This window comes from Sceloporus occidentalis, unplaced genomic scaffold, assembly GCF_023333645.1.
Source record: "Sceloporus occidentalis isolate IW3139 unplaced genomic scaffold, rSceOcc1.0.p SCAF_45, whole genome shotgun sequence".
NCBI classification, from domain to species: Eukaryota; Metazoa; Chordata; class Lepidosauria; order Squamata; family Phrynosomatidae; genus Sceloporus; species Sceloporus occidentalis.
This window is the reverse complement of record NW_028317025.1, coordinates 652,368-663,519: the sequence shown is the minus strand read 5'-3', so window position 1 is coordinate 663,519 and position 11,152 is coordinate 652,368. Positions and strand designations below refer to the sequence as shown.

At 39.4% G+C, this 11,152-nt stretch overlaps 1 protein-coding gene across 1 annotated transcript; it reads right to left on the bottom strand.

The window, feature by feature from the left end:
* Positions 1–3,748: 3,748 nt before the first annotated feature.
* LOC149289414 (sphingosine 1-phosphate receptor 4-like) lies at positions 3,749–6,325 on the bottom strand. Its single transcript, XM_089490508.1, has 2 exons — positions 6,126–6,325; positions 3,749–4,670 (listed from the first exon to the last, which is right to left on the bottom strand). Exons 1-2 carry the CDS (start codon positions 6,323–6,325, stop codon positions 3,749–3,751), a joined length of 1,122 nt encoding a protein of 373 aa, XP_089346634.1.
* Between the last annotated feature and the right edge of the window lie 4,827 nt (positions 6,326–11,152).

Below are 11,152 nucleotides of genomic sequence, written 5' to 3'. Positions count from 1 at the left end.
GATACCACATCCATGTCCTCGTCAAGGCGACCGAAGTCTGCCGTCCTGTCGGTTAATCCCGGTAGAAAGTAAGTGCCCCTCAGACTAAGAAGCAATCCCGCCGCTTGCCACCAATGTCACGGAGCTGGCTTGTCCGACCGACTACCTCCGCTGTCTTGTGCTCCCTTAGCCTGGGACAACACACTTTCTTCGGTTTCCCCAGTCACTATCCGAGACTCAGTGTAGGGTAAAACCAAACGAAGACTGATTTATTTCTCACACACAGGACTGGATATATCCAGCAAAACACACATTAACATAAAGCAAGATATTGGGACACAAACCGCCCCTTAATCTGCCTCCCAGAGACAACAGGGGCAGTAACGGGATTAACAATACAATAGGGGGGGAGACTGATTTATATAACATTAAACTGAAACAATGGTGGTCACTCCCTGGTGGCAGATCCTGGCTGTCTGCTGGAGATAATCCCCTCAACCAGTGATGAGATGATACTGCTGGGGGTAGCCACAGAAGCCTTTACAAACCCAGGGCCCATAGTCAATAGGGAGGAGGCTGGCAGTCAGGCTTCTCCAGTGGTCCCAGTGATGGAGGCTTCCGTCACAATATATATATGTGTGTCTATATATACATATGTGTGTATATATATGTATATATGTGTGTATATATATATATGTGTGTATATGTATATATGTGTGTGTATATATATATATGTGTGTATATATATATATATATATATATATATATGTGTGTGTGTGTATATATATATATATATGTGTATATATATATATATGTGTGTGTGTATATATATATATGTGTGTGTGTGTATATATATATATATATATATATATATATATATGTGTGTGTGTATATATATATATGTGTGTGTGTATATATATATATATATATGTGTGTGTATATATATATATATATATATATATATATATATATATGTGTATATATATATATATATATATATATAGGTGTTATGCTGTACCCCAGTCAATGTGTGCCTCAGTATACAGTGATATGCTGTACCCCAGTCAATGTGTGCCTCAGTATATAGTGATAGGTGTTATGCTGTACCCCTGTCAATGGTATGCAGGTTTTCCCAATAAAAAAAATAAAATAATATATATATATTGATCCTTTATGCAACCCGGAGCCCCCGCTCATGATTCGCTCATGATTCATTTTTGCGGTGAGAATTTCACCTTTAGAATAGACCATGGAGTCAAAAGGGTTGGAAATATATAGCTCCACCCTCTTGCAATGTGATTTTTCTGCGCACATCACCCAAGAAAAATTAGAGGGAACATTGACCACCACTTGTTGCTTTGGTCCAACTGATGATTGTAGATATCAATCCAGGTTCAGTGGAAAAATTAAGAGGAGAGAAATATAACTTTCTTAAAGTTATATATATGTAAGATACTCAAAGTAATTACGAGAGTGAAATAGGGTGCCAAGATCTTGTGTTCAAAATTCCAATTGTCCTCTTCTTTTGTCTAAAACATTAACTTTTAAAGACAGGGTTTATTACCATATTCTCCACTTATTGATTGAAATTCTCCAATCATAATTGTGGATTTTACTTATAATAATTAGGACTTGTTAGCATATTTGCACCATTGTATTTCCATCATTTACCTCTAAGAGACGCTCTAGTAAGAAATACATTTTAAACAATTACATAAGAAATCTGGAATTTGTCCTTGATCACACATATCTCTAGAAGCTACCTCCTAGGTAGTAAATCAGTTTTGGTGGTCTTGCAATGTATCCCCCATTCCAATTTACATTCCTAGAGATAAGTAGATTCTACTTCTTAAATTTTTCCATAGAAGATACACTAATTAGGAAATATTTGCTGAAGCAGCTATATTCATAAAAGCTTCTTTGTTCTCAATTATAGAGAGAACAAGGACAGAAAAAATCCTTTATATGATTAAGGAAAACAAAATGGCTTTGACTCCATTGTGTTCATGTAATATACACAAATATAAGATACTTGTTTTCCAGCCTAAAATATTTGACAAAATGAAGGCAAGTAGTGGGAGCAGTTACCTTCCATTGATCATTCCTGACTTTGTATCTTTATGCATATATCCTCTAAGTGTCCATCGTCACTGTTTACAGTATATATCACCCTGACGGCACCCTCCAGAGGGAGACTTAACTCTCTGTTGCTAAAGGAGTAGGGGCGGTTTGGGAGATAATTGATCTCCTTCTAACTCCCAAAATTAAACTAGCACAAGTTCTTCTTTCTTCACTTCAGTACTCCTTCCTGGCTATTAATGCTGAGCTCTGGGATATGATGTCATATCCCAGTGCCCAGCAGCGAAGCCATGCAGACTGTAGGAACAGACCTTGTGCTCCCACCATAGAACCACCAGGAGAGACAGTGTGCTTGGCAAGTGTGTCTGCATAAGATTAAGTAAGAGTATGTGTCTGTAAGGGCAAGTGCATGCAAGAATATTTGTGTGTAATGGTGAGTGTGAATATGTATGTATGAATGGACAGTCTATCCATTACTATTTCTGTTTTGTCCCTAAAGGTAATAGAATAAATCATTCTAACACATATCAACCTAGAGGAGTTGTTAGCATTGTTTTAAATAAAAAAAAGTTTCTGTCACTGAGTCCAGTAACTTTAAAAGTGTCTGTCATGAACCATGTCCATGCTAATCCCTGATTTTTAGTGATGATAATGTCCTGGTTAGGATGGTCAAGGAAAACAGAAATGCTTAATTGTATTAATTTCTAAATAACTAAAAATATCATATATATATATATATATATATATATATACACAAGGCTGTAATTTAGCTCTTTATTTTAACTGACAAAACAATATGTGCAGTAAAATGTGCATTTTATTATTTACAAACCACAAACACTGTATATGATTACCGAATGATAATTGGTCTATAGATAAATACAGACAATTTTGTAACTTTTTGGGATCTGGGCACTTTCATACACTCATACCCAGCAAACATTTTGAGACATTACAGACAGGAAGACTAAGCAGGATAGGGATTGGTTAGGTCCTGTTCTTGCACCTCCCAAATCAAAGCCAGTCACCACTTTGATGGCTATTTTTCAAATGAATAGACCATTTTATCAACTTTGTGAGCTTTAAATGATATGTCTCTTTTCCCAAAACCTACATTTTATACTTTTACAAAAGCTATTTAATGCTGTTTACATATCATAATAAGCAATCTATACATATGGAAAACCTTATCTGTACACATGGGGAAAGGTATCCATTTAGCATCAGTTCCCATTTCATTGACCTTACATTTTTCAGTAGCTACTTATATTTGGTTAGCATGATTAAATACACAACTCAGAAATGTGTGATAAGGTGGCTAACTTACTGAGTAGGTCTCTTGCTGGTTGGTTATGCTGAAGATCAAGTTTCCTACTGGTTGAGTATACTAGTGAAGCTATATCATACTAGTTGAGTGTGCTAGTAAGAATATTTTTGTTAAAGTATGTTAATTGTTTATATTGGTATGAATATGTCTTACTGGCTGAGTATGGTAATTAAGGATCCCTTCCTAGTAGCATATGCTGAGTGAAGGTCTCTTGGAGAGTAGGTCTCTTACTGGGAAGGTAAGAAACTTTCTTAAAGGCAGCAAATAGGTCTATGGCTATGTGTACTAGGAAATGTTTCTCTTTACTGACTGGCTGTAGGGGAGAGTGACTTTAATCTCTGAAAATAATGGTAAGAATAATGTTTACTGGCTGGGCACACTCGAGATACTAGTTAGAGGGCTCCTGATGCTCAGTGCTCTTGAGAGTCGCAGACTGCTTCTCCTTCTAATAGAACTCTCGTTTGATGAACCGGAATTGACATCTGTGGCTGGTCTGCAGGAAGCAGGCAATGTCACCCCTGCCCATGTGCAAGCACAGCAAAGGAATGCCAACATTGCTCTGCGTACTTCTGTGCTCCTGAGAGAGTAAATCAGTGGGTTCAAAGCTGAGTTCAAGAGGGCTATTGCCAGCACCCATTCCAGGCCAAGTGGTGATGTGCATGATGGAGGAGAACATGTTGTATCCATCAAAAGCACATAGAACAGTGGACTCCAGCAAATGACAAATGAACTCAGGATGATGGTGACAGTTTTGAGTAAGTGTAAAGAACGCTTACTTTGGTTTGTGACAATGACTCTCTTTGCACTGGTGCACACTAAATAATATATAGTGAAGTAGAAGCCAATAATGCCAATTAAGGTGATGCCCAGCAGGGTAAGGCTGAAAAGTAAGTAATCTCTAGAGTACAGAGGAAGGAGTGATGAACATTTCTCAATGTGGCACATACAGTTCCAACCAAGGAGTGGCAAGAATCCAACAACACCTGCCAAAACCCAGCACAAGATGATTAAGCCATGGACTCGCATGCTCTTTACTGAGTGTCGTTCTGAAGTTATGACCACCATAGTGGAGTAACGCTCCACTGCTGTTACCAGTAGGCTGAAGATGGAAGCAGCCAGTGTTGTGAAGACAAGGCCCTCCCTCAAGAACCAGAGCTCTGGGCTTAGAATGAAAGTGTTGGGGCCAGAAAGACATATATTGACCAGGTAGGAGAAGCCAGCTAAAAGGTCACTGAATGCAATGTTGGCCAAACAGCAATAAACCCATCTCCTCAGACGGAGATACCTAGAACACAGAAATTGCACAAGATTATTAAAGCAAGCGTCAGAATCCCAACTCTGTTTTTAAAAAATAAACATTGTAAGTCTGCTCCACTTCGGATAGTTACAAGTTACACAGATGTATATTCCCTGTTTGCTTATTGATATCTGAGACACAACAAAGCTAGACCGGGACAGCACAGTGTGTCACAATGAAAAGCAGTGATGTCTTTAACTGCAATCCTGGCCAGGCTGACGTTAAAAGAACTAGGTCATCGATATGGTTTAGTATAGCTGTTGGCAGTGTCCATAAAACACTTTAAGAACCACTTTAACATAGGTTTAAGCACTTATTCATCCCTACTTGGGAAATGGTAACATAATTTCTTCCTTTTCTTCATATAAAACAAACTGATTATACTTTTATTTCTTTATCTGGTTTATGTACATTTATGTATGTTTAAAAACCATTTTTAATTTTGTAAACAGCATTTTAAACATATTTAAATTGCATTTCAAACCATGGGTTTGCAGTTATTCTACCCATTTAACTATGCAGAAATCTACATGCAAAAGGTCATAGCTTCTTTGCTCTGTGCCTTTCCTAATTTTTTTACTAAAAACTATTTTACTAAAATATTTTTTTTTACAAAATTTTACTAAATTGCATATATTACAGAATCCCTGATCAACCTTATTTATGAGCGGGTTTAGTTAACTGGTCTGCAAGGTCAGTAGTAGTGGGAAACACTACATTCCATAGTAGTATTTCACTGAAAGTTCTGATTTGAATATTCTGCTACTCTAAAAGACATATACAGCATGTGTTAGAGCCAGAGAGATGACACTCAGCACCTGTGTATATGTTATTGGGCCAGGGGACAGTGTGCCCACTAGCCTACCAGGGTATGAGGGAGCTAAGTAAGAAACATTGCTATTGCTGGCACCTTTTACCATCAACCACACCAAGTGTGGAGGAAAAGGTGTCAATCCCTACAGAGAGCCCCCATATTTGTTTTATCGTTATTTCCCCTATGGGGATCGTAACAGGTTGACCGCATCAGCTATTTTTTGTAGGAGGAATATGCATTTCACATTCTGCTCACCTGCACATGCAACACTGAATGTTTAAACTTACACATACTGCAGATCAGCATATACCATCAGCAATATGTAAAAACCTGTGTGTTCTGGAAATAAAGCTGATCCACCCTAGATGGCAATTAGCCACCCTGGTTTATACCTTGTAAGGGGTGCTCAAATTTTAGATATATTTTTAGAGGCTTAAAAGTAAGTAAAGCAAGATTTTATATTGTTGAATAGAAAAAAGTGTGAATGTTGATTTTATTTGATGTGTTTTTCACCACATTAGGTTTTCTGAGATGACCAGCAGCCAGTGGTCAATCCCTGGTGCTTATGAATACAAGATAACAATATGTAGATGAATTGTTTTCCATTAAAATACAAGCTTTCCTCTCACCTCAGTAGTGCCACAAGTACAGAGATGTTTTCCAGTACAATCAGGATACTGATAAAAATGAAGATCATATTAATATAATTGGATTCATTGCTCGATCTTCCAGCCAGCCTCCCAGTCACATTGTAATGAAAAAAGATAATGTTAACGTTTTTACTTTCCACAAGCCTCCAGCAATAGTTAGGGTCATAGGTCACAGTCATGGCGCCAACTGCCAAAAAATAAACACATATTCACTGAAACACAATTGTATTGCATTGTATTCCACAACTATTATACACCCCCCTCCAATGATAGACAAAATCTGACTATTGTTTTAGTCATTACCCTTAGACAGCAAGAGTAGCCAGTCTGACCTGATGTCATACCAAGTGTCTCATCTGTTGCCATCATTCTTAGTCTTTGGTTGTCTTTACCTGGGTAGCATATATCTGGTTACTATTCAATGGGGATATGTGTTATACAAATGTTGGCCAGGGCTCTTATCACCATATTTACCAGTGGAATGGTCCATTCACCAAACATTTTTCAGTGGTTAGTATGCTGATAAAATAATTTTTTAAAACTTTGCCCCAGAATGACCTTTTATTAAGTTTTATTTTGAACAGCATTATTTTCTAATAATGAACAAAATGTTACAGTGGTAAATGCCATACAGGTACATAGTCCCAAATATTGAGATTTCCTGTTTTGGGGTTTAGGCGTTAGTCCTTGTTATGCAGACTGAGGTGAGGAGAACAGACAGGAAGGGAGGGGACCTTTTAGACTTTCAGATGGTTACAAGTATGTCAGTCAACCATACAATACCATACTAACCCTAGCACTGCAGAGTGTCATAGACAACTTTCTCTGACAGCATTTTGTCTGCTTCCTAATGTCACAAGGCTAATAATGGTTACACGACGACCACATTATTTTACAGTAGCATAATTACTTCTGGTGGATCATAGGTTTTCAGGCATATTCAAATTTACTGCCAGATTTTAAGCTTTGTAACTTTGAGCATTCCAGTGTATTCTGATTTCAAAGCTACTGTAATAGAGTGATCATGTATATTTTAAGTTTGGAACCTGTGAGTTGACCCTTTAATAGCCCACCACAAATGCTTTATTATAGTGACTTGCTAATCTTTGTAACCAAATGGTTCCATTAACAGTCCTTATAAGAAAAAAATCAGGGATTTCAGATATGACCTACCAGTGAGAAATGCACCAACTGGGATGCTTACATATTGTTAAATATAGAATATGAAGGAGTCAGCTACAAGCCCTGTGACCCAGAGAATCTGCCCACTCACCCCAAGACCCTCAAAACTGAGAAAAAAACCCCTGTAACTCAGGGTCAGACATTAGGTGCATTTATAACCTACTGATGTAAAACCTACTATTAATGTTAGTAACCGACCAAACATGCAATTGCAGGTAATGTTCAAACGCATGCCTTTTCCAACTTAACTATCTGACTTAAATTATATTTAAATTAACCATTTAAGTCCAATAAGGGTGTATGACATATTGCAAATACATGCACTGCACACTGCTTTTGCAGTGAAAAGTTAAGCCTGTCCTGGAGTTGAAAGGATAATAGATTAACGTACGAACTAATGAAACCACTGAGTCTGGCAGAGAATCCGTTTTGTACGTTGTGCACAACTATAGAAGTACCTGTAGATTGTAAACTCATTGGGTTTCCCACTATACATCTGAAATTAGAGTTGGTCTAGGTCTAAGGTGTTATTAACTCCTTTTTGAAGAATCTATACAAGTGGGTAAAATAGGCGTTTACGCCACTATGGTAAGCTACTAGGTACCATTGTATTATTGGACCTTCCTTTATAGCCCTGGAATTTAAAATCCTTGGAATAAGCTCTGAGTTATCGGTGTTACTATTTAACGAACCTATTAAAACTTGACTGTAGGCTTATTAGGCTTGAATCCCATAACAATGCAATATTCTTTGGTAGAGCTAACAGTGCAAGCTTCTCAGGCTAGATTCTACTTATAACACCAGAATTTAGCCTTATTTAGTTTAGACAGTAGTCTATAAGCTGACCAGGGCAATTTCTCCAGTTTTGCAATATACAGCGAGCTCATTTAGGTAAAACTATTCTTTTACATTTTATTTATAGAGTGCCAGCAGAATATCATGAAACTCCAGGTTTTGTGAAATAGGAAACCAAATCAGTTGTGTCTTCCTTATGCACCAACATGCGTACCTGGGAATGCTCAAGGCTTTTGACACAATCTCAGGATCTAAGGCTGAAAGGACAGATTCATAGGGTCACACAGTTTGAAGCTGACTTTTCTTTTTTCTGCACTGCTATGATCATATATAAGATTCCCAATTGGTATTTCTGCTCCTAGTCTGATATGGTTGATATCCCTGCTTGAATGCAGGCGACTGTTAAATATCAAGGTTGCCATTAGGACTGGTATTAGAGCCATTTGATTAACACATCTGGTGACACTACATAGATTTTTCACTATGGGCTGTTAAAGAGTTAATATTTAAAGAGCCTCAGTGTCAGCTCATATCTTGACATCTTTTATATAACTCATGTTACCCTTGTTATGTCTACACTAAACTGCAAACAGAAATTTTGACTAGTATTACAGTGCAAATGCTTTGAAGCATGCTCTTGTGAAAACAAAAAACTCCCACAAATAGATTATACCATAATTGTCAAAAAAGTAATCAACCCTTCTTAGGTTAACCTGTGCTAAGGCCCTCTGAGATTTCTTTGCCCAGCAATGTACCCCATGCTCACCTGCCTGTAGATGGTCAGTGATGTGCTCAGTGATGTAGACAATACATTGACAGAAGCATTGACAGGTCTTAAGTGACAATTTTGACAGGAAACATTTGTAAACTTTGCCACCACAAGGCTGCAGGATGGACCCCACCCTATTTTTGTTCACATGCAGGGGTGGTACCTATAACTGACTAACCACTAACTGGTAGTTATCCTAAGTAAACTCAAAATACTATGAACATTAGTATATTTCCCAACATTTTACCATGCTGTAACCTCCTTGGAGTAGAAGGCATGTTCTCCAAGTTTAGTGCAAGTTCCATGAAGCAGATATTCGTTACATTGTTATCCAGATCATTAAGGAATATTTTTGCCAACGATAGAACTAGATCCTTACGTCCCTTCTGCATGTTTCTGTAAGACAAAAAGGACAGGGATCGGTCTTCCAAACCACCAGTAGATTTCAACTTCATGGGGATAGGGCTTCTGGTTCTACACTCTGAGATCTGTACTGCTTAATATCTCGTTATATAATAGAACTTTCAATAAATGAAAGCTCTTATGATCAAGATATATTATTATATCACTTGATTTTGGTGGTTTGGGGACATCAGAACCATGGGCGTAGGAACCCCTAAAAATCTGGGGGGGACAGCATTTTCCCCCATCAGATCCCCACTTTCTCACACTATCTACCCCCTCTCCCCCCTCTCACACTTTCTTACTATCTACCCCCCGCCCTACCCTCCCTTCTCACTAGCTACCCTCCCTTCTCACTAGCTACCCTCTCCCTATCGCCCCCTTCTCAATAGCTACCCTCTCCCTACCACCCCCTTCACACTAGCTACCCTCTCCCTACCCCCCCTTCTCACTAGCTACCCTCTCCCTACCCCCCACTTCTTACTAGCTACCCTCTCCCTACCCCCCCTTCTCACTGTCTACCCCAGGGGTGTCCAAGTTTTTTCTGCAGTGGGCCACTTCATCAGAATTGTATACGTGCGCGGGCCGCACTCATTTTTCACTGTGAGAAAATATGGCCTTTAATAAAATATGCAGATTAAAATAAAGTAAATGACACAAAACCTTTACTTTTCCTCTCACTGATTCCTGGGCCTAGAAAGTTTTGTGACTACAAATTCAGGACTCAGGATAATTAAAAATGAAATAGCTCTATTTATTCTAGGGATGCACCAAAATGAAAATTCTGGACCAAAACATTCACGGTTCACTTAGCCAAAACCGAAAATGACCCCCCACCTTTAAAAATAATAATAAAAACTCACATTTTTAATAAAAGTAGGTAACACACCACAATTGGACAAAAACAGTTAGCAATATGACTTGGCATGAAAGGAGTGTGATTGCTAACAGCAATCACACTCCTATCATACCCAGGCAGCCAGTACATGCTGGTACAGGGTGGCTGTAAGTGATGTGCAGACTCCATACTGCTGGCAGCATCAATACACAAGGGGGGCAGCTAGCTATGTTTCAGCATGTACTGGCTGACCTGGCATGATAGGAGTGTGATTGCTAACAGCAATCACAGTCCCATCATGCCTAGGTTCCAGCACTTACACATCCAACCAGTAAATGCTGTAACCTAGGCATGATGGGACTGTGATTGCTGTTAGCAATCACACTCCTATCATGCCAAGTCAGCCCGTACACGCTGGTACACGGTGGCTGTAAGTGATGTGCAGACCCCATACTGCTGGCAGCATCCATAGACAAGGGGGGCAGCTAGCTATGTTTCAGCATGTACTGGCTGACTTGGCATGATAGGAGTGTGATTGGTAACATCAATCACAGTCCAATCATGCCTAGGTTCCAGCACTTACACATCCATTCTATCACACACACACTCATTCATTCATATACTCATTTATTCACAGATTCATTCCCTCAATCACGCATACTCATTCAAACACCCTCCCCACCCCCTTACCTGCACTGCAGCTCCTCGATGCCGCTCACAGTCTTCAGCAGAGGGAGCGGCCCCCCTCTGCGTTCTCTGGTACTGCACAGAGGATGTGATGTAATGTCACGTGAACTCTGCTGGGTTCCGGTTCCTCTGTGCAGTACAGAAGTCCCTCCCACAGGTAAGTAGCAGGGCTCGAGGTGTGGACCAGGGCAACCGATCTTACGCGTGCCGCACCTCGAGGTCTCGCGGGCCGCATTTGCGGCGTCTCTATTGGGGGGGTTCCTACGGCCCTGGGGGGGATTTCTTAATTATCGGTCCCCCCCGCATGAGTTACTGGGGGGGATCTGTCCCCCC

What these genes read in the sequence shown, in the direction of transcription:
- LOC149289414 (XM_089490508.1), bottom strand. Translation starts at nt 6,325, where the DNA reads ATGACTGTGACCTATGACCCTAACTATTGCTGGAGGCTTGTGGAAAGT. An exon ending in GTACTTGTGGCACTACTGAG is followed by an intron (nt 4,671 to 6,125) that starts GTGAGAGGAAAG and finishes TCTGTGTTCTAG; the next exon opens with GTATCTCCGTCTGAGGAGAT.